At 47.1% G+C, this 23,333-nt stretch overlaps 1 protein-coding gene across 5 annotated transcripts in view; it reads left to right on the top strand.

The window, feature by feature from the left end:
• The window catches only part of GIT2 (GIT ArfGAP 2), a 34,766-nt gene extending 15,581 nt beyond the window's left edge, over positions 1-19,185 (top strand). For 2 of the 5 annotated variants that reach the window (XM_064168583.1, XM_064168582.1), the window contains exons 13-20: positions 904-1,046; positions 2,855-3,004; positions 4,982-5,230; positions 6,843-6,932; positions 10,094-10,176; positions 10,271-10,453; positions 17,214-17,277; positions 18,901-19,185. In XM_064168583.1, the coding sequence (XP_064024653.1) occupies positions 904-1,046; positions 2,855-3,004; positions 4,982-5,230; positions 6,843-6,932; positions 10,094-10,176; positions 10,271-10,453; positions 17,214-17,277; positions 18,901-19,113 (1,175 nt within the window). In that variant the 3' untranslated portion in view covers positions 19,114-19,185. Of the gene's footprint in view, positions 1-903; positions 1,047-2,854; positions 3,005-4,981; positions 5,231-5,582; positions 5,640-6,842; positions 6,933-10,093; positions 10,177-10,270; positions 10,454-17,213; positions 17,278-18,900 lie in introns of all 5 variants that reach the window. The other 3 variants (XM_064168586.1, XM_064168587.1, XM_064168585.1) reach the window with 3 other exon arrangements.
• Positions 19,186-23,333: the final 4,148 nt, after the last annotated feature.

The following is a 23,333-nucleotide window of genomic DNA, read 5'->3' as shown; positions in this document are numbered from 1 at the left end:
CTGGCTGCTCTACACAGACAGGCCTTTGCTGTAATTTAGATGCTCTTCAGCTTGTTGCTAATTTGCCTAAAAGTCATAGTTTTGTGTATTTCTGAAGCATGCTAGATAGCAAAGAATACAAATACCTGTGCCAACAACCATAGTTCTAGCCATGATGATATGAAACAACATCTGAACACTGGAAAGCACAAACTCTAACTTCTGATTTTTCCTTACATTTTTCATTTGAATGTTGACATCCTTTTGTCCTGCATAGTCTGTTTGGGTTGCTGTGCTTGGGTTTTTCTTTTCCCCTTATGTGAATTTTTATTAAGTTGCTAAAATATGAACCTCACTTACTTTTAAGTGGCCTCAACACTTCTAAGAAAAGACAAAACCCTAGAGCTTCCATGTTATGGCCAGTAATAGTCATAGAATCAGTCAGGGCTGGAAGGGACCACAAGGATCAGCCAGTTCCAACTCCCCTGCCATGCCCAGGGACACCCTACCCTAGAGGAGGCTGCCCACAGCCTCAGCCAGCCTGGCCTTAAACACCTCCAGCCATGGGGCCTCAACCACCTCCCTGGGCAACCCATTCCAGCCTCTCACCACTCTCACGCTCAACAACTTCCTCCTCACCTCCACTCTGAATCTCCCCACCTCCAGCTTACTCCATTCCCCCCAGTCCTGTCACTACCTGCATCCATACCTCTTTGGTGCATCTAAATCAATTTTTGATTAATGATGATCAAACATGATTCAGCAAGCATTATTTGATTAAGAAATGATAGTTTATTATGTCATACCTTCTCTCTCTAGATGAAAATGTTTTCTGATTTGTCTTTTTGAATGACTTCCTGCACTTCCCATTTCCTGTCCAAACTCACTGGTATCTTTTTTCTTATGTGGGGTATACATATACAGAAAATGTGGAGCTGATCCTCAAGTCAATCAGCAGTCAACACAGCAGTGAAAGCCAAGATAATGACCAGCCTGATTATGACAGTGTTGCTTCAGATGAAGATACAGATCTAGAAACGAATGCAGCTAAATCAAACAGGCAGAAGGTAGGTTTGAAAGGGTCATACATGTACCAAATCTTGCTTCACTTTGCTGCTGTGAAGCTTTTCCTTTGTGAAGGGACTTACCATGCATAATTGATAAGGCAGTGAATGTTTTAGTTGGTGTTCACATTCATTTCAGAGTCATCCCTCGAATTGTAGAATCATAGAATGGTTTAGGTTGAGAGGGACTTCAAAGCTCAGCCAGTTTCAACCCCCTGCCATAGGCAGGGACATCTCCCACTAGAACAAGTGGCTCAGGGCTTCATCCAACCTGGTCCTGAACACCTTCAGGGAGGTTGTGGAGCACAGAATCACCCAATGTGATCTTTGATCACATTGGGTGATTCTGTGCTCCACAACCTCCCTGGGCAACCTGTGCCACTGTCTCACCACCCTCAACCTGTGTCAGTGTCTCACTACTCTCACTGCAAAGAACTTCCTAACATCCAGTTTCAATCTCCCCTCTGCCAGTTTAAACCCACTCCTTCTCATCCTGACATTCCAAGACCTTGTCAGTAGTCCCTCCCCAGCCCTCCTGTAGCCCCCTTCAGATACTGGAAGGCCACTCCAAGGTCTCCTTGAAGCCTTCTCTTCTCCAGGCTGCAGAGCTCCAACTCTCATAGCCTGTCTTCATAGCAGAGCTGTTGCAGCCCTCTGGGCATCTTGGTGGCTTCCTCTTTTCTTGCTGCAACAGTTCCATGTCCTTGTGCTGGGAGGTCCAGAACTGTACATAGCACAGGGAACAAAATTGAGTGTTGTGACTTGAGGTATTTTTAGTGGAAATAGAACAGATTTTCAGAAGTTAACACATGCCACTGTGTGTGCCTGGAGTTAAGATGCACATCTCACTGCAGACATCATAGAATCACAGAATGGTTTGAGTTGGAAGGGACCTGAAAGATTAAATGGTTCCAAACTCCCCTGCCACAAACAGCGATGCCTCCCACTAGCACAGGTTGCTCAAGGCCTCATCCAGCCTGGCCCTGAACACCTCCAGGGAGGGAACATCCACGACCTCCCTGTGCAACCTGTTCCAGTGTCTCATCTGCCTTACTATAAACATTTCTTCCTAACATCCAGTCTAAATCTGGACTCACTGGATCTACCAGAGCACTCTTTATCAGTGATAACATGCTATTTCATAGCCTGCTTCCTACTGCAGAATTACTTAGAGCAGATCAGTAATGACTGAGTGTTTTAAACTACTCCTGGAAATAATGCAGCATAGTAACAGGATCCCAGAGCCCTGAAGCAGGCTACCCACAGAGGCTGTGAGGTCTCCTTCTCTGGAGGGATTCCAAACCCACCTGGATATTGTGATTCTGGGCAGCTGCTGTGGGTGTCTGCTTTAGCAGAAGGGTTGAACCGAGTGATCTCCAGAGATCCCGTCCAGCTCCTATGATTCTGTCATCCCCTGAGGTTCTTTCCAACCCCCACCATGCTGAGATTTTGGGGATATAGTAAAAAAGGATCAGTAAAGCTAATAGTTCTAGTTTAATCTTCCCTGGTAACATGCTGGATACTTAGTTGACCTGCCTTTTATGACTTCCCAGTTCTTCATTGCATGTTTAAATCCTTAGGATACAATATTGTGTCGCTGAGGTGCTGAGACAAATGTTGTGATGTGGATTGACATCAAATTTCTTTTATATTGGACTAAAATTACTTTAGTGAATGGGTCTTATTCAACTGCACTTAATTTGCACCCTGGTGCCTGTAAAGCAAATGAAAAGCTGATGATATCTCATTGTCTTGTATTCTCTTGGTAATCTTTCTCAGTGGTATAAGAGGAGTTCTTTTCTTGTTCACAGAGCCTGGATTCAGACTTGTCAGATGGACCAGTAACAGCTCAGGAGTACATGCAAGTTAAAAATGCTCTGGTGGCTTCTGAGGTCAAGATTCAGCAGCTAATGAAAGTGAACATCAACCTGAGTGATGAGCTGAGGATCATGCAGAAAAAGGTAACAGACACCATAGCCTAACCCCTTCATCTCCTGAAGCATTTGAAGTTGATCAGATTTAAACTGAAGATGCAATAAACTTGAGAAGGACAAGGTAGAGCTATCTTACTTACAGGAAGAGTTACTATGTCTAGACAGCCTTATACAAAATAACACTGAACGTTTTGTGCTAAAATCCTGCATGTAGAGCTCCAAACCCTCACTTTGGAAGCCCAACCTTCTGGTTCTTACAGAAACAAGTCAACAACTTGTTGAATGCTTTGCCAGTGTTGTGGTAAATGGACATCTTTGTGGGCTAATGAAGGATTTTCAGGTGGTTAAGAGTTTGGGTTGGGTTTACAGAAACTGCTCCAAAAACATATTTATGTAATGTAGAAGAAGTTTGAAAAGAGAAGGCTATAAAATTTATGAATCTATTTATTTGCCTCTAATATCAAATGTTAAAGGAGTGGCTTAGCTCCTGGCTGATCCTCACATCTTAAGGCTTGATTCGTCTCACTACAGAGCATGCAAAATGAGGAGAAAAAGCATTGATTACCTTGACAGAATCTTGCACTCCACTGTAGGATTCTGGGAGGTGCTTTAGGCAAAACAAGAGTGCTGGTTAGAGACGATGTTGGCAAAGGTTCACATGATGCCAAAGTCAATGTAAGTAGTAAAGAAGCCATTTGCTGATTAAAAGGTCATCAACTGCTTGGAATATTTGACTCAAGTTCTACCAGAAAATTGCTGCTAGTGAGCTTTTCCCATCTTTTCTTTATGATATGTTAATATAGCAAACTTCTTTCCACTCCATCCAAAAAAACCCCATTGCAGTTGTTGCATTTTTAACTATCCACAAATGCAGAATCATAAAAAAAGCTTTCAAATTATTTCTTGTTGGTATCTCAGTAAGCAAACACTCAGTTGCCCTAAGCTAAACTCTCCTCTCGCTTTGCAGAGCAAGCTCCAGTTCTGTTTGTGCTGCCTCTGCTGTCTGTGCTGTAGTTCTGGCATGCTCAGATTTCATGGGCTGTATGTTAAAGTCCTCATGAAGCCTGCTGAAATGGATCACTTCTGCCTGAAAATCTCTTCTATTTGCAGTCCTTCCCCACCTCTCCAGCCTCGTTATATCACATGGTTCGTGCGCCAGTACAGCCAGGCTGGAAGGAAATGGACCTTGGGGGAGGGTTAACTACAAAAGCCAGTTTAAGATGTAAATTAGCTTGAATCCTGCTGGAAATCAGACTTGTCAATATTTCCAGCTCTGCATGTAGATGTTTCCATGCTTTTACTAAGCACCCTAAGTAGATTTTGAAGAAGAAATCAAACTGGTAAAGCTGACAAGCATCATTGTACAGTCAGTCTGCATTTGATGCTTACTGTTAGAACAAAGCCACTTCACAGTGGCTGAAATCTTTAGCATTAAACACCATGCACAGTTACTCCAGATCACTTACTCAGCTGTGTGACACTGGAAAAATCCTGAAGACAACTTGGTCTCTGACATATCCTAAGCCAACATAACTCTTCCTCCTGACTAAAACATGCTGCACGAGGCACCTGAAGCTCACTGCATCCTAGCTTGGAAGCCTTCTTTTTTGGGGGGCTGTCAGCTTGCACCCCTCCAAACTGGTACTGATTGACCAACTTATCTTGATTTATTGACCTTGATTTATCTTACAGTTCATAGAATGGTTTGGATTGGAAGGGCCCTTAAAGATCACCTAGTTTTAACCTCCCTGCCATGGTCAGGGACACCTTCCGCTAGATGAGGTTGCTCAAGGCCCCATCCAATCTGGATTTGAACAGCTCCAGACTTGGAGCCTCAACAGCATCTCTGGGCAGCCTGTTGCAGTGCCTCACCACCCTCCCTCACAGGGAAGAGTTTCCTCCTAATGTCTAACCTAAATCCTTCTTCCAGTTCGAAGCCATCACCCGTTGTCCTGTCACTGTTAAACAGTGCTAAACAGTCCCACTGCTAAACATTTCTTTCAGCTCCAAACGCTTCAGAGTGAAAATACCAACCTCAGAAGACAGGCTACAACCAATATCTATCAGGTCCAAAGTGGTTCTGAATACACAGACCCTAGCAACAATTCCTCTCTAAAGCGGCGCCCGTCTGCACGGGGTAGCAGACCCATGTCCATGTACGAGACCGGCTCGGGTCAGAAACCCTACCTGCCCATGGCAGAGGTCACCTACCCAGAGGAGAGCATAACCAGGCTGCAGCCCTTCCCTCCACATGTAAGTAAAACTGCTGATTCTTCTGCATTTCACTTCATGGTCAGCTTTGCTGTCTGTTCTGTTTGCTCCTTCACCAAAGCTGCTCAGCTCTCTGCTTCGGAGTGGATCCCAGCTGGAAGAACCTTTCATGTTTGCTGTATTAACATATCTGCAGGAGCTTGGTGGTGTCAGAAGGGAAAATTGTAATCATTCTGCTGTGTGGAAACTGGAGGTTTTGGCTTCTGCTCAGCTGTTTTTGTTAACCACAGTAGACAGGACAAATATCTCTCTGTGTCTGTTTGAAAAACCAGGAAGGGGGTGGGAGAAATAAGCCAAGAAGGTAGAGGAAGTTGGTGGATTTCTTTCCTTGAAGCAGGTGCCAATTTGTGGGACTTCAGCACCACCTTTCAGAAATAAAACCCAATCCAAGGTAAATTTTCCTAGACCACCGTTTTTTTTAATGGTGATTTTGGACCTGAAAATGAGTCAGCTGAACAAATTCTCCTGATTGATGAGCTAATAGTGGAGAGGGAATTGTGTGTTAAGCCACAGGGATTCAGCAGTGATGTGTTCACGCTGTAGATGTGACCCAACACACACCAGTATTTACTAAATTGAATTGTTATGTTAATCTTTATAGGTTGCCTGATGGGCAGGAATATAAGACACTGTTTTTAGGCACTTATTTGACATTTGTGGGTTTATATTTCCTTTTCTTTCTTTTTATTGTCTTGTATTTCCTTCCAGCTAATCAAAACATATTTGGAAGTTAACTTTTTATTACCCTGCATGAGGGAGAGCAAATATTCCATCCACACTCCTAGGATGAAACATATTTGGGAGTTAACTTTTTATTACCCTGCATGAGGGAGAGCAAATATTCCATCCACACTCCTAAGATGAAACATATTTGGGAGTTAACTTTTCACTACCTGGCATGAGGGAGAGCAAATATTCCATCCACACTCCTAAGATGAAACCTATTTGGGAGTTAACTTTTCACTACCTGTCATGAGGGAGAGCAAATATTCCATCCACACTCCAAAGATGAAACCTATTTGGGAGTTAACTTTTCACTACCTGGCATGAGGGAGAGCAAATATTCCATCCACACTCCTAAGAAGCCAGTTGAGGGCAGCAAGGAAATCAGCACAGGGTTTCCCTTCCTTCCAATCAATGAGAGTTTCACATCTGGCTCAGTGAAAATGTTATTTGCATATTGATTTAAAAGCAGCTCTGGCAAGCCAGAAAGGTTTTTGTGTGTGACGTGACAGTGCTTTTTGGAGATCCTTCAGCCATTTGATCAGAAATTGAGGTTGAAATAGTGGTTGTGAAGCATTGATTTGTTATGTGGAGCTAATGAATTTGGGTTTATGAGGGGAATGCATTTTGTTCTCTGTGGAATTTAGCACCCTTGGAGTATCACTGTTGGGATTAGTTTGAAGCCGAGAGCATTTTGAAGGAATGAAGTCCACTCAGGCTTAGCCTTTTTTTGTCATCTCCATGATTATAAAAATATGCCTTTATTTCACTTAATGAATAATTGAATCATTCACTTCATTTGTTGTTTGCTTTGGGCTTTTTCCTTTTGTTTTTTTCCCGAGTGTTTTGTTTTTCTCTTTCCCATTTTTAGATCGGGAGGAGTGCGTTTGTGACCTCCTCTTCATCTCTACCTTCCTTCCCCTCCACGCTTTCCTGGTCAAGGGATGAAAGCACACGAAGGGTTAAGTACCATCCCAATTGGTCTCTTCTTACCTGGAGGAGGTGGCAGTCTCCCTGGAAGCCATCCTGCCTCTGTCTTCTCTTCTTTTATGCTGACTCTCTTCACGCTTGCACCGGGCAGTATCTCGTCACTCTCCGTTTCTTGCTCCACGTGCTGTGGACACCTGGCTTCTCTCTAACTTCACAGTGCCTGAAATCTTTAGCATTTAACACCATGCACAGTTACTCCAGATCACTTACTCAGCTGTGTAACACTGGAAACAGCCTGAAGACAACTTGGTCTCTGACATATCCTAAGCCAACATAACTCTTCCTCCTGACTAAAACGTGCTGCATGAGGTGCCTGAAGCTCACTGCGTCCTAGCTTGGAAGCCTGCTTTCTTTGGGGGCTGTCAGCTTGCACCCCTCCAAACTGGTACTGATTGACCAACTTATCTTGATTTATTGACCTTGATTTATCTTACAGTTCATAGAATGGGTTGGATTGGAAGGGCTCTTTAAGATCATTTAGTTCCAACCTCCCTGCTATGGGCAGGGACGCTTTCCACTAGATGAGGTTGCTCAAGGCCTCACCTAGCCCGGCCTTGGAACACCTCTGGGGGAGGGGACACCCACAACCTCCCTGGGCAGCCTGCTCCAGTGTCTTCCCACCCTCACTGGAAAGAATTTCTTCCTAATCTCCAGTCTAAATCTCCCTTCTTCCTGCTCAAAGCCATTCCCTCTCATCACTACAAGCCCTTGTGAAAAGTCCCTTCCTCCAGCTTTCTTGTAGGCCACTTCAGGTACTAGATGACCACTATAAGGTCTCCCTGGAGTCTTGATGCTGATTGACCAAGTTACCTTTATTTATTGACCATTTATCTTACAGGTGTTCATTAATTTTTTTTTTGAAGCAAGTTCTTCAAGCATCCAAATTTGATGTTGCTTAGTGACACATTTAATCTCAGCAGCCTGCTTTCTACTCACCTGGATGGACAAAGACTGGACAGGCTTGGGAATTGGTTTTAGCAAGACTTACTTCAGGGCACTGAAAGTGTTTAAAGCTTATGTTGGTGTTCCACTAGGATCTGCAGAACTTTGTTCTTAGGGATTTTGTTAGCTACAGTCCTGACTCTAGGAAAAAAGAAACATCAGATGCATTCTGTGAGCTTTTGTTACTCCATTTGGCCTTGTCTGTGAGCTGTTGGCTCTCTTGAAGAAACCTTGTCCAGGTTAAACTTTTTCTACACACTTCTTTTTTCTGTAGTGAGACATCTTACATCTGTTTGCTAGGAGTAAGCAGCAGATGGATCCTTGTGAGAGTTGACAGAAACTGTCTTTGGCAGCTTCTTTTTAGTCTATATTTTGTTTGGGATCCATCAACTAATTACAAGTTAGATACTCCAAAGAAAGGATGAGCACACTGAAGTTGCAGCTCTGGAATAACATCTGTTTTTGACTGTGACTGAAGTAACAGCCCCATGTTAGGTCCAGCTTAATGAGTCACAGGTTAATGAATGCTGGAGATGAGCAGCACATGGCTGCTACTTTGCTGTTTGACCAGCCTGAGCTAGCAGGTTGCACTGGTTGCAGAAGGTATCTCCCTCCAGAGTGAGCTGAGGCTGTCTTGAGGTCTTGCTCAGACTACACCTCTCTAATTCTGAAGCAAACACCAATGCAGGGTCCTTTGGGCTGGTTTGAGGTGTTGGTGTCTCATTTCTTACATAACAGTGAGTGCCTTGTGCCCATTTTGTTGTATCACACGTTCAGGGCTTAGGCCTTGCTTATTTCTGTGCTGAAACTTTGAGATGAAACTTGAGAGAGAAACATTTGCATTTCTCTATCAGGCTGAGCCTATTTTTCAAAGATCTTTCCAGAAAAGTTCTCTTTTTCACTCTGCTCTTTCTGTGTGGTTCATGTAATGAAGTTGATGCTGTCCTGTTCCATTTCTTGGGCAAGCATCAGGGCATCAAATTTTACTGTAAAACACCAAGTTTCTGGGTTTAGAAGTTGAATGGTCACAGTCTGGCCTCTTCCTGCCAGGATGCAGAACCTGCTCTTTAAAACCCTGTGTCTTCATTTTAGTTTTAACTGGTCAGTGTTTGGAGGGAAGTATTAGATTTGCAGGTATGGGTGGGAAGGGAATATCCTGCTTGGTCAGATCTGATGTCAGTGCTAGAAACTTGCAGAAGTTTTGTTTCTTTTATTATATTTGCTTCTTTTACTTAGATTCCATAGCATCTATTCTTGCAATTCCTTGTGGTCAGTTGTGTTTCTGACCCTGATTAGATTCCATAGCATCTATTCTTGCAATTCCTTGTGGTCAGTTGTGTTTCTGACCTTGATTAGATTCCATAGCATCTATTCTTTCAGTTCCTTGTGGTCAGTTGTGTTTCTGACCCTGATTAGATTCCATAGCATCTATTCTTGCAATTCCTTGTGGTCAGTTGTGTTTCTGACCCTGATTAGATTCCATAGCATCTATTCTTTCAGTTCCTTGTGGTCAGTTGTGTTTCTGACCCTGATTAGATTCCATAGCATCTATTCTTGCAATTCCTTGTGGTTAGTTGGGGTTTCTGACCCTAAGGTAGAGCTTTGCCTGATCATATTGTTCTCCTCTATACATTTGGGAAAGTGGAGAGATCTGCAGAACTCTGCAGAACAAATCAGACCCATGTGGGCCTCATTTGTTCTCACTTTGGTCTTCTGCCCTCATCCCAGCCTCCTGTCTGCAGTGAACTGGAAGGCTGGAGCTGTTTGTTCTGTTTCCTACATTCTCTTCAGTCTTCTGTGACCATCACTCCTCAATAGGCCTCCTGCCATCACTTCAGTCTCCTCTTTGTTTTGCCTTTCCCATTGTGTTAGTCCTCACCCCTTATTTTGGTCTCCCATTGTTTGGTGGGCTCCCCATGCCTGGGCCTCAAATTTCAGCCTCCCATGCTCAGTTTGGTTTCCAGTCTGTGTTCAGCCTCCCATGCTGGTGAGACTCAGGCAGGTGGGGCCATGCCAGCAGCACCCAGGGCCTTGGGTACAGGCTGGCAGCAGGAGCCTGGCACAGGGTGGGGGAACCCTGCAGACTATCAGGATACCAGCTGGTGCTGGGCTGTCATCCTGCATGCGAGGCTTGCTCTTGGCACATGGTGTTGGCATGGCTTGGACTCTTCTTCCCTCTGTTCTTTGCAGGCCTCAAAGCTGGAGAAGCAGAGCAGCATGTCTGAGAGTGACTATGACAACCCCACCACCCCTCTGGAGATGGAGGAGACTGGGTAGGTAACACAGAGCTGACACCACGGTGGCACTGAGGTGATGGCACAGCCAGTTCTGTCCCTCGGGACCAACCTTTGCTGTGTTCCTTTGCAGGTCAGGCAGGAAGGCCCGTCAGAGGAGTGTCATTTGGCAGGGAGAGGGATCCATCCCTGAAGACACTGACACAGCCCCCAGCTCCAGTTTGCCCAGCACAGAGGATGTGATTCGGAAAACTGAGCAGATCACCAAGAACATTCAGGAGCTGCTGCGAGCAGCGCAGGAGAACAAGCACGACAGGTAGGGTGTGAGGGCTGGGAAAGCCCTGGGAGAGAAGGGAGGAGACTCTTCAGGTGTTTGCACAAGTGCTAACACTGGAGAGGCTGATTTCACACCTACACCAATTTTAGGTCTCCAGGGTTTCACAGGTGAGCTGGGACAAGTGACCAGCACAGGAAGTGGGAACAGCAACTCCTGTCCAAAAGGCCAGCTCAGGCCTCTGCAAGTGAGCTCTGCCTGGCCTGCCCACAACACAGGGATGAGGAGCAAAGCACTTGTGAAGTCCTGCTGCAAGATGTGGGTTGGTTTAGATAGAAATCAGAGAACTTGGTGTAAGCTTCTCTTGGATCTTCAGGCCTCCATGTCTTAGAGGTGTGATAGGAACACCAAGTCTGCTTTAGGACAAATTAACTAAGGCAGGGCGAATTTGGCTTTGCTATTGACATGCTGGTAGATGATGTACCAGCTAAAGCTGTTTTGAGCTGCTGAGTTTAGAGGCAGCTGGGTAAGCAGGAGCCTATTCCTCAGCACATCAGGTTGTACACAACTTCACCTCCCTTCACCCTCCCCAGAGCTTCTGGCTCAACTCAAGAATTTCAGACTAGCCATGAGCAAGTAGAATTGATCCTGCCCTTGGCTGCTCAACTCAACAGAGCATTGTCAGTAAGAGTTACATCTTCCTAAGGGTGGAGATGTTTTGGGTCAGGAATAGCCTTGGCCTGCAGGACATGTGAAGCTGCAGGCTGGCAGATCTCACCTCACACCCCAGCCTCTGTGTCCAGGGTGAGGAGCAGCTGATGATTTATGTCAAGCCCTCGCTTCCTGCCCTGCCTAGAGAAGTGCACAACAATGGGGCCACTTCTGTGTTTTTTCCTTCTTGGCCTTTGCTATTTTTAGAAGGGACAGCTCATGGCCTCTCCCTCTCCCTCCTCACAGCCAGTATTTGAGCTGAGCTCCTTGCCCTACTCCACAACTTTTGCCACTGATCCCTGGTTGCTTGTTTCTCACAGAGCACCAACAGCAAGAGAAGCTTTAAAGGAGCTTAGTTTTGAAGTACTTCCCAGTTTGCAGTACCCAAATCATGTTTTAAATCACTGGAAGAACCAGTGCAGCACACCCAACTCTTGCTGCTAAAGACATTTTTAAGCAACCTGGTCTGTTCTTTCTTTGGTTTCTTCTCTGTCCCATGCATGGAGTGGGGAGTTTGCCAGAACTTAAATGAGTATAATCTCACACAGCACTGCTCTGTGAAGCTGCTGTTCTTTGTTTTTCCATTCCCTGGCTTTGTCTCAGTGGGCTTAGGGCACAAAGGAGATGGAGGAGGTTGGTTCCACCCTTCCCTGCTTGCAGGGCTTCCTTAAAATGAGATACTTAAGGTGGTGCTAGGATCCTTGTAGATAAAAATCACATGCTGCATAGAAGATAGCAGAGACATAAAGTGATGCAAGGATATGATTTATTAATTAAACACCTTCTTCCTTTTTTGTTTTCTTACTTTCTGCTCCTTCTCCTGTACTCATCTGGCCAAGTAGGCCATTAGCTCGTGCAGGAGTGCTCAAGCTCAGAGGCAGCCTCAGCTGCTCCAGCACACGAGTTCCCTGGGCTGAGAGTGCCCCCCTGCAGCCCCTGACCACCCAGCAGCCCAGCTCAGCCTCCTGGTACTCTGGCCTCTGTCCCTGCCTCCCAGGCACAGTGTCCTTTCTCTTCTTTTCTGTTGCCTTTCTCCCTCATTCACCATCCACACAGGGGTCGTTGAAGGCCATGCATGAAATGCTTTGATTGAGGACAAAACTGCAGAGATCTCCTACAGGGAGCTGAGATGTTGCCCATTCAGGTCTCCCAATGTTGATTTAACAGGGAACAGAATCAATAATGTCATGGGAAAGCTGGAACTGTCTCTTGTGGGAAAGATTCTCAAGCCTCTGTTCTGTCTGTTGTCCACCAAGATAATTTGAGCAACCAAGATAGAGTAGGACAGCCAACAGCACAAGGCATGGCTGCTGCTTCTGGCCAGCCAACAGAGCAAAGGAACAGAAGTTTCACATTTCCCAACATGAGACATTCAGAATCACAGAACCATGCAGGCTGGCAAAGCCCCTCAGGATCACCAAGTCCAACCATTAATGCTTCTCTACTGCATTCACCCTAAATCATGTCCCCAAGTACCACATCCAAACAACCTTTAAACATACCCAGGGTTGGGGACTCCACCACCTCCCTGGGCAGCTCATTCCAGTGCCTGAGCACTCTTGCTGGGAAAAAAAAGTTCCTAATGTCCAGTCTAAACCTGGCCCGGTGCAGCTTGAGGCCATTCCCTTTTGTTCTATCACTAATTAGCTGTGAGAAGAGACCAGCACCAATCTCTCCACAACCTCTTTTCAGGTAGCTGTAGGCAGCCACAAGGTCTCCCCTCTTTTTCAAACTAACCATCCCCAGCTCCTTCAGTCTCTCTTCATCAGATTTATTCCCCAGCTCCCATGCCCTCCTCTGCACTGGCTCCAGCACCTCCACATCTCTCTTGTATTGAGGTGCCCAAAACTGAACACAACACTTGAGGTGTGGCCTCACCAGAGCCGAGTAGAAGGGGACAATCACCTCCCTGCTCCTGCTGGACACAGGGGTAGCCCTTCCTTGGCACTCAGCTGTGGTGGCTCTTGTGACATCAAACAGCTTAGCTCTTAACTGTTTGTACAGCTGACATGCAAATGAGGTCATCTGTACCTTGAGTTGGGGAAAAAGGATGTGTGTTTATTTAGTATCATCCATCCTGTTCCAAGTTTTGTTTATTAATGCCTAAAATAAAATGACCTTTAAGTGAGATGTGCTTTATAACAACTTCCCAGCTTCTCAGCCAGGTGACAAACATCAGGACAGGAGGAGGTTACTGTTCATGATGGATTCTTTTATCCAAGCTCTCACTGCTTGGGTATCTTCCTCCTGTCTCACTGAGTGTCACAGAATCATAGAATCAGCCAGGGGGAAAGAGAGCTCAAAGCTCAGCCAGTCCAACCTAGCACCCAGCCCTGGCCAATCAACCAAACCATGGCACTAAGTGCCCCAGCCAGGCTTGGCTTCAACACCTCCAGGGATGGTGACTCCACCACCTCCCTGGGCAGCCCATTCCAATGCCAATCACTCTCTCTGCCAACAACTTCCTCCTCACATCCAGCCTAGACCTCCCCTGGCACAGCTTGAGACTCTGTCCCCTTGTTCTCTTGCTGGTTGCCTGGCAGAAGAGCCCAACCCCACCTGGCTGCAACCTCCCTTCAGGGAGTTGTAGACTCAGAAATGTGTCAGCTTATTTCATGAGCTCACAGTGAGTAGGTGGACTCTAAAATAAAGCACTTCCCCTCAGACACCCTGAACCTTGCAGCTCACCTGGAGAACATGCCATGACATATATGTCTGTCATTTGAGGTGCTCTCAGGGCTTTCTCAGCCATGCCAGTGAAGACAGCTAATCAGCAAACTGGCTCTTTAATGAGCTGAGATGCTGCTCTCTCTGTCTTGCAGGGAGCAAATTAATTGTTAACTCAGTGGCAGAATGGGAATAAAAGTCATAGAATAGCTTGGGTTGGAAAGGACTTTAAAGCTCAGCCAGTTCCAAACCCCTGCCATAGGCAGGGACACCTCCCACCAGCCCAGGTTGCTCAAAACCTCATCCAACCTGACCTTGAACACCTCCAGAGAAGGAGCATCCACGACCTCCCTGTGCAACCTGTTCCAGTGTCTCACCACCTTCACTGGGAAGAATTTCTTGCTAATCTCCAGTCTGAATCTGCCCTCTTCCAGCTCGAAGCTATTGCCCTTCATCCTGTCACTACAAACTGTCAAAAGTCTCTCCCCAGCTCTCCTGTGGCTTCCTTCAGGTACTGGAAGGCTGTTATAAGGTTTCTCCAGGGTGAACAGCCCCAACTTTTCCCAGCCTGTCTCCACAGGGGAGGTTCTCCAACTCTCTGATCATTTTCCTGACCTCCTTTGGACCCACTCCAGCAGTTCCATGTCCTTCTTGTGTTGGAGGTCCTGAAACTGGCCCCAGGTGGGGTCTTACAAGAGCAGAGTAGAGGGGGAGAATCCCCTCATTCATCCTGCTGGTCAGCTTAGGAGACTTCTTTCCAATTTCAGTCAGTTTGGCCAAATTCATTTGATTTGAGCCCTACAGCAAATGCTCCTCTTGAGCAGTGTTCCTGCATTGCCAGAATGACCCCAGTGTGTTGCTTCTGTCTCAGTGCATTTGCAAGTGACCTGGTTTTGCACCTTTGCTGTTGCCAGATGACTGCACAAATCATGACTGGAGGGGCTGGGTTTGGGGTGGTTGGGGGTGGTTTTTGTTGCTTGTAAGGGCAATGATCCACCCTAATCTACTGATGCTGAATGTTTCTCTTGAATGCTTTGTGATTTTCAAGGTTTCCTTGCTGGAGATGGAATCATTTTAATGAACTTAGAGGAATCTGAGTCTTTGAAGCATAAAAATGAAATTAAACTTTGAGCAGCCCCACACTAACTGCATTTCACAGAGCAGCTTCTAGTAAATGGCTTTAAGATCTCTTTTAGACAGACCAATTTTCATCTGGGGGATTAATCAGAAGAGAAATCTTTGAGTGCTGATGGAAGCTGCTTTGTTAGTTAACAGAATTGGTGAATATTTAACCTAAAAACTCACACATGGTGAATGTAAGTAGTAGTTTGGAGAGGCACAGCTGTAAGCTGCTGTGTGAGGATTGTGTCTTGTTTGTTTGCTGTGTGTAAATCAATCCAAGGGCACTCTTGCTGTTCCTAAGTCACCTTCACTTGGTGTTTTAGTTAAACTTTACCTACAAAGCAAGGTATGAATTCTGCACAGGAAGTCTGCCATGTCCTCCTCTCACAGGTCTGACCTGTTTGGGAGGTGGGAAAGGGGAAATAAGTGCAGGGTGCTGCATTCCTGCTTTCTACTGATCATGAACTGATACAGGTGTGGAAATAAATCTCCTTGCAATCGAGTTGTGTCCTCAGCAGGCATCTCTGTGACAAAATACAGCTGCCCCAGGGAGGCATAAGGAGAAAGTTCTTTCTAGTGAGGGAAGTAAGACACTGGAACAGGTTGCCCAAGGAGGTTGTGGGTGGCCTCTCCTGGAGGTGTTCAAGGCCAGGTTGGATGAGTTCCAACTATGTTCAGTTTGGGCTCCCCAGTTGAAGAGGGACAGGGATCTGCTGGAGAGGGTCCAGCAGAGGGCTATGAGGATGCTGAGGGGACTGGAGGGCATGGCTGATGAGGAGAGGCTGAGAGACCTGGGGCTGTTTAGTCTGGAAAAGAGAAGACTGAGAGGGGATTTAATCAATGTTTCTAAATATCTGAGGGCTGGCCAGGAAGGGGGGACAGGCTCTGCTCACTGCTCCCTGTGACAGGACAAGGAGCAATGGGTGTAAGTTGCAGCAAAAGAGGTTCTGCCTCAACACAAGGGGGAACTTCTTTACTGTAAGGGTCCCAGAGCACTGAACAGGCTACCCAGAGGGGTTGTGGAGTCTCCTTCTCTAGAGACTTTCCAGGCCTGTCTGGATGTGTTCCTCTGTGATCTGTGTTAGATAGGATTGTCCTGCTCTGGCAGGAGGGGTTGGTCTGGATGATCTCCTTGAGTCCCTTCCAACCCCTATCATCCTGTGAACCTGGGCTAGTGGGAGACATTTCTTCCAGAGTATAGACATGACAGCCCTGTAAATCCCAGCATTTGCCTGTCAGGATCATTTGATAGAGTTTGGATGACCAAAATTGAACTCTAGAACATAAAATCAATGAAAACACCTTCATTTCTTTAACTTTTCTTCAGAGATTTCTCTGTGGTTTTAGCTGTTTAGTTCCTTAGCAGCTGAAAAACCTCACTTACAGCAGCCTGGTTTTACAGCTATGACAGAAGAGCTCTTCAGAACAAATGTACAGAGGTCCCTAAAAAGGCAGCAAGTTAAACAGATCACAAACAAAGTGATTTTGGTTGTGATTTTGTGTCAGTATCCTCAAGCTGCAGAATCTTGCTTCTGCTCTTTGTGCCTGACTCACACAAAGCAATTTGCTTGGGCATGCTCTGCCACACGTAACACTAACACATGGTTGTGCATACACCAAAGAGAAGCAGCTGAGCAATTTTCTGGACAATTAGAGACAAATTGCAGCATGTGAAAAGTTGGGGGAGGGTTGGGAAAATCCAGGCAGACAGATTAGTGTGCAGTTAATGTTCACAGGCACGTGTCCATAACCGCTTCCAAGCTGAGCCTTAGTGACAGTGAATGGTGTAAGGGATGTGGAGATTTGTTGCTTCAAACCACATTTGGTTGAAGAGTGGAACAGGTTGCCCAGGGAGGTTGTGGATGCTCCCTCCCTGGAGGTGTTCAAGGCCAGGTTGGATGAGGCCTTGAGCAATCTGGAGGTGTCCCTGCCCATGGCAGGGGGGTTGGAACTGGATGATCTTTGAGGTCCCTTCCAACCCAACCTATTTTATGATTCTCTGAATAATGAAACCTTCTATGAACAAAAACTTCTATGAAGAAGAAAAACCTCATTTTGTGCTGTCTGTTGAGTTTGGGTTTTTTCTGAGCTCACCCAGTTCCTCACAACCTTGTGCTGAGGCAACACTAAAAGTCACCACCTCCAGCTCTTTTGGTTGCCCTCAGTGCAGTCTTACAAAGGTATTTTTTAGACTGTAGATGGGAGTTTGTTAGTTGGTTGGTGAATAATAACCAATAGCTAAAGAAACTGATAGAGGGCAGGAATCTTTTCATGCTGGATAATCCACTGCCTCCTTTTGCAGCTATATACCGTGCTCCGAGAGGATACATGTGGCAGTGACAGAAATGGCAGCCTTGTTCCCAAAGGTGAGTACTTCCCAGCATGAAAATGAGGCATTTTGGCCTCATTGCTTCTTGGTGGATTTCTCTTTGGTAAATGAAACTCAAAAGCTGGAGGTAGGGAGAAGTAATCGAGTTGTTTGGCAGATCTTAGCGTGCTAGTTGGGAAGGGCTAATCTGGGAGTAACCTGTGAGTGGGGCCAGACTACTGTCAGCAGCAGAGCCCACTGATAGGACAAGGGGCAATGGGCACAAACTAGAACTCAGGAGGTTCCTCCTGAATGGGAGGAGAAAATTCTTTGATGTGAGGGTGCTGGAGCCCTGGGACAGGCTGCCCAGAGAGGTTGTGGAGTCTCTTCTGAAGACTTTCAATACCCACTTGGATGCACTCCTATATGGCCTGCCCTAGGTGATCTTCCTTTAGCAGGGAAGATGAACTTAATGATCTCTAGATGTCCCTTCCAACCCCTATCATTCTGTGATTGTATGATCTCTACAGCACAGAGAGATCAAGGTAAGTCCCCCACCTGGAATACTGTGTGCAGTTCTGGAGCCCCCAACACAAGAAGGACATAGAACTGTTGGAGTGAGTCCAGAGCAGGCCACAAAGATGCTCAGAGGGCTGCAGCAGCTCTGATCTGAGGACAGGCTGAGACAGTTGAGGCTCTGCAGCCTGGAGAAGAGAAGGCTTTGAGGAGACCTTGGAGTGGTCTTCCAGTATCTGAAGGGGGCTACAGGAGGGCTGGGGAGGGACTATTGACACGGTCTTGGAATGACAGGATGAGGAGGAATGGATTTGAAGTGGCAGAGGGGAGACTCAAACTGAATGTGAGGAAGAAGTTGTTTGCAGTGACGGTGGTGAGACACTGGCACAGGTTGCCCTACAAGGGCTTTGCTGTTCTGTAGTGTTCATCATCTCCATGCAGCACTACAGGCTGGGGACACAGTGGCTGGTGAACAGCCAGGCAGAGAGAGACCTGAGGGTGCAGGCAGAGAGCAGCTGAAGATGAAGCAGCAGTGTGCCCAGGTGGGCAGCAGAGCCAATGGCATCCTGGGCTGGCTCAGGAGCAGTGTGGGCAGCAGGACAAGGGAGGTTCTTGTGCCCCTGTGCTCAGCACTGCTCAGGCCACACCTTGAGTGCTGTGTCCAGTTCTGGGCTCCTCAATTCAAGAGATGTTGCAGTACTGGAAGGTGTCCACAGGAGGGCGACAAAGCTGTGAGGGGCCTGGAGCACAGCCCTGTGAGGAGAGGCTGAGGGAGCTGGGGGTGTGCAGCCTGCAGCAGAGGAGGCTCAGGGCAGAGCTCATTGCTGTCTGCAGCTCCCTGAAGGGAGGCTGTAGCCAGGTGGGGTTGGGCTCTGCTGCCAGGCAACCAGCAACAGAAGAAGGGGACACAGTGTCAAGCTGTGCCAGGGGAGGTCTAGGCTGGAGGTTAGGAGGAAGTTGTTGGCAGAGAGAGTGATTGGCATTGGAATGGGCTGCCCAGGGAGGTGGTGGAGTCACCATCCCTGGAGGTGTTGAAGCCAAGCCTGGCTGGGGCACTTAGTGCCATGGTCTGGTTGCTTGGCCAGGGCTGGGTGCTAGGTTGGCCTGGCTGAGCTTGGAGTTCTCTTCCAACCTGTTTGACTCTATGATTCCTTTCCCTTCCCAGAAACCCAAATCGGAGCTGGTAAGGACTTCTTTGCGTCTGCTGACCTCTAGTGCCTACAGACTCCAGTCTGAGTGCAAAAAAACCCTTCCTGTGGAGACTTGCCCCACCACGGACATCCAGCTGGTCACACAGCAGGTCATCCAGTGCGCCTACGACATCGCCAAGGCTGCCAAGCAGCTGGTCACCATCACCACCAAAGAGAACAACAACTGACCCCCCACTTGGCTTTGTACTCCTGGGTTGGTTTTATTTTTGTTTATATAAAAGGTTGGGATTCCAACTGTAGGTGTTGGAACTGTTCACATTTTTGAGGAGGAAAAACTTAAAACGGGGCAAGAAACTTCTTTTTGTTTCTTTGTTTGTTTGTTCATTTTTGGTTCTTGCTTTGGTTGGTTTGTCTTTTTGGTTGGTGGTTTTTTTTTTTAACCTCAGTATTATTTTTGCATGTTTTCTAACGAGTTTATGATTAATTTAACCCCACTGCCTTATTTTGTGCCTGTGTTGCCAGTTTAGTTACAGATAATAGCATGTTGCAAATAGCTGTGGAGCCAATAGCACCCACCAGCGTTGTATCAAGCTCTTGCTAGATGTCTCCTTGGGGGGCCATGTCCTGCTTTCAGGTCTTGTTCACAGAGCTCCTGCTGACAGCAGCTGCCTGTGGCAGGGAGCAGAATGTCACCTCTGCTCAGTCCATCCTGGAGCCTCAAGTGCCTTGATGCTGCTGACTGAGAATCTCACAATCCCAGCATGGTCAGAGCTGGAAGGAACCTCTGGAGATCATCCAGTCCAACCCCTCTCCTTCAGCAGGGGCACCCACAGCAGCTTGCACAGCATCACAATGGCCAGGTGGGTTTGGAAGCCCTGCAGAGGAGACTCCACAACATCTCTGGGCAGCCTGCTCCAGGCCTCCAGCACCCTCCCACCAAACAAGTTTCTCCTCCTGTTCAGAGGGAACCTCCTGGGTTCCAGTTTGTGTCCTTTGCACCTTGTGCTGTCACTGGGCACTACCAAGAAGAGTCTGGCCCCATCCTTTTGTCCTCCACATGTTCTTTAGCTCTTGCTGAGCATTGCTCAGATCTCCCCTCTCAGGCTGCTCTTCTCCAAGTTAAACATCCCCAGAGCTCTCAGCTTTTCCTCCTCACAGAGCTGCTTCAGGTCCTTCAGCATCTTTTTAGCCTCTTCTGGACTCTCTGAGTAGTTTCCTGTCTCTCTTGAACTGTGGAGTCCAGAACTGGACCCAGGACTGCAGATGTGGCCTGACTAGTGGAGAATAGAAGGGGAGGAGAATTCCCCTTGACCTGCTGCCCACACCTTTATGTACCTCAGAGGACCATTTGCCTTCTTGGCCACGAGGACACATTGCTAGCTCATGGAAAACTTCCTGTCCACCAGCACTCCCAGATCCTTCTCCCAGAGCTGCTTCCCAGCAAGTCACCCCCTCACCTGTACAAGGTGCAGAGAGCTGTTCCTCCCATGGGGCAGGACTTGCCCTGGTTGAACTTCATGAGGTTCCTCTCCTCCAACTTTCCAGCCTGGCCAGTTCTCACAGTAGAAATGGGCACCAAAGGCTCCAGGACCTTAACTGCCATCAGCAGCAGGAAGATTTGAGTGCAAGATGAGTATTATCTGTTCCCATATCAACTCTTGTGCAATAATCTTTTTTTAGTCTGCTAAACCAATAGTAGTTGTGGGCATCTGAGCTTCTTCCATGTAACTATCCAAGGTCTTTGTCACTTTATCTGTTGTTTTTTTGGGGAAGGAATTTGAAACTCCATAGTTACTCCTTTGAGTTGTCACTATGCCATTAATAGATATGTTTGATGTTACTTTAGGGCATTAGTGGTTAAACTAATGATCTTTTTGTTTCTGGTTGAGTTGTTGAGTCTCCCTAGAGGTTATTTTTTTTTCTCTGCCATCTTCCAGGCACCCTCTTGTTTGCCAGCAGTGTTGCTCAAGATGTCGTTTCTCACTAAAGGAACAAGAAAACCCAGGGAGTTAGAAACGTGCCAGTGCAACAGCAGCTGTGTCTGCCCTAGCACATCACCTCCTTACCTCAGCATATCCAAATGTGAAAAGATTTCTTCTCTCCAGTGAGTTTTATGCAGATCTTTCTGTGTTTTACCATTAGACAAGGAGTAACCCTAGGCAGTGCTGCCTTGGCAGGTGGATGGCTCACAGATGTCACTCTGTGTGTCAGGGGTTTTTTGTTCAGAGGAGTTCACAAAGTGACCCAAAATGGATCAGTCCATAATTTCAATGAGGAGAGAATTGTGGCCCTCAGCACCACATCTCTGTGGCTTTGAAACACCACCAGGGATGGGCATTCAGTCACCTCTCTGGGTGGCCTCTTGCAGTGTTTGAGAACCCTTTCAGTGAAGAAGTTTCTTCTGACATCTAACCTGAACCTCCACTGGGGCAACTTGAGGTCCTTTCCTCTATCCCTTGTTCTGTCCCTTGCTCTGTGGGAGAGGAGACCAACCCTCACCTGGCTCCCATCTCCTTTCAGGGAGCTGTAGAGAGCAATGAGGTCTCACCTCAATTTCCTTTTCTCCAGGCTGAACAACCCCACTTTCCTCAGCTGCTCCTGAGAAGGTCTCCAGACCCTTCTCTTTGTGCTCCAGACCCTTCTCCCAGCTGTCCAGATCCTTCCCTGGCTTTGTTGCCTTTCTCTGAGCACACTTCAGCCCCTCAATGTCCTTCTTGGACTGAGGGGCCCAAAACTGAACCCAGGATTTGTGATGTGGCCTCGACAGTGCCCAGTAGAGAGAGGAATAATCCCTGCCCTGGTCACTGTTCCTAATCCAGGCCAGGATGCTGGTGGCCTCCCTGAGCACCCACTGGCTCACCTTCATCTGGCTGTCAGTGATGTTGAGGTGAACAAATGAAGTTCAGTGTTTGGTTCCTTTTCAAGTCACAGTGTTTGTGTCTTTACACAAACACAAAGTGCCATAAGCGTTAGACTGCAGCTGTCATTAGCTCCCTTTTTAAAGCAGTGCAAGTTTTGAGGGACTGAAGGAATGGAGGAAGTAGATGACAACCCAGTAAATTAATGTTCTTCCCTGGGAGGGAATCATTTCCTTTCTGCACTTCTGAATTTCCAGAGCTGTCTGTAGACTCAGGGGAATGCAGAAAGGCAAGGATCAGAGCTGCAAAAAATAATATGAAACCTACTTCAGAGTGATGCTAATGGCAGTAAGATGTTGATAATCCTCTAGGAACTGCTCCTTAGCTTGGCCCCACTGAAAGGCAGGAGGTGGCTTTGTTAAATCTCTCAGGAGACCACTGAGTGCTTCTCTTACATATCAAACCTGAATGCCAGAGCAGGGCAAGGCTGAACTCAGTGAGGAGTTATCAGTTGTTGGAACTTGTCTTGTGTTCCAAAGCAAACGGCCACTCTGGGAACTGCAGGCCTTGTTCCAGCTGCCTCAGCTCCAAGAACAACCTCCTTACAATCACAGAATGTTAGGGGTTGGAAGTGACCTCTGGAGATCATCCAGTCCAACCTCCCTGCCAAGGCAGGGGCACCTTGAGCAGGTCAGAGGAACATGTCCAGGTGGGTTTGGAATGTCTCCAGAGATTGAGATTCCACCACCTCTCTGGGCAGCTTTTTCCAGGGCTCACTCACCCTTCAATTAAAGTTCCTTTTCATCTCTAGATGGAACTTCTGATGTTCAGTCTGTGCCAGTTACCCCCTGTCCTGTCTCTGGCCACCACTGATAAAAGCCTGCTGCCATCCTCCTGACACCCACCCTCGAAGTATTGATCAGCACTCATCAGATCCCTCTCAGTCTGCTCTTTCCAGAGTCCAAAGCCCCAATTCCCTCAGCCTTTCCTCCTCACAGAGATGTTTCAGTCCTTTCAGCATCTTTGTAGCTCTTTGCTATTCCCTCTTCAGCAAGCCCCTGTCCTTGAACTGGGGGGCTCAGAACCAAACACAGTACTCCAGCTGTGGCCTCACAAGGGCAAAGAGGGAGAGGAGAATCTCCCTAGACCTGCTGGCCACACTCTTCTTGATGCACCCCAGGATGCCACTGGCCACAAGGGCACATTGCTGGCACATGGTCCACTGTCCACCAGGACTTCCATGTCTTTTCCCCCCAACCTGTGCTCATAGGTTCTTGTTTGGAAGGCCTAACTTTATAACCACAGCCCATCTGTGACTGAGTCCCTGTCCTGTCACTCAAACAGCATTTCTGATCCCTTGCCCTGTCACCAGATCTTTGGGTTGGGTTGCTTATTGTCACACTGTGGCATCACTCCAAAACCACAGCGATTGGGGTGCCAGATCAGTGATTTTTCTGACCTTCTCAATCAAACCCAGGTGGTCTGAGCTGATCTTGATGAGTGACATCAGCTCTTCCACAACCAACCACCAAGCTAGAAGGCAGGACTTAGGGGAGCCCTCAGATCACCCAGCACTGCAGCCCAGAAGG

The sequence above is a fragment of the Pogoniulus pusillus genome, chromosome 30 (genome assembly GCF_015220805.1).
Source record: "Pogoniulus pusillus isolate bPogPus1 chromosome 30, bPogPus1.pri, whole genome shotgun sequence".
NCBI classification, from domain to species: Eukaryota; Metazoa; Chordata; class Aves; order Piciformes; family Lybiidae; genus Pogoniulus; species Pogoniulus pusillus.
Note: the sequence above shows the minus strand (reverse complement) of the source record. Positions and strands in the feature narration are given on the sequence as shown.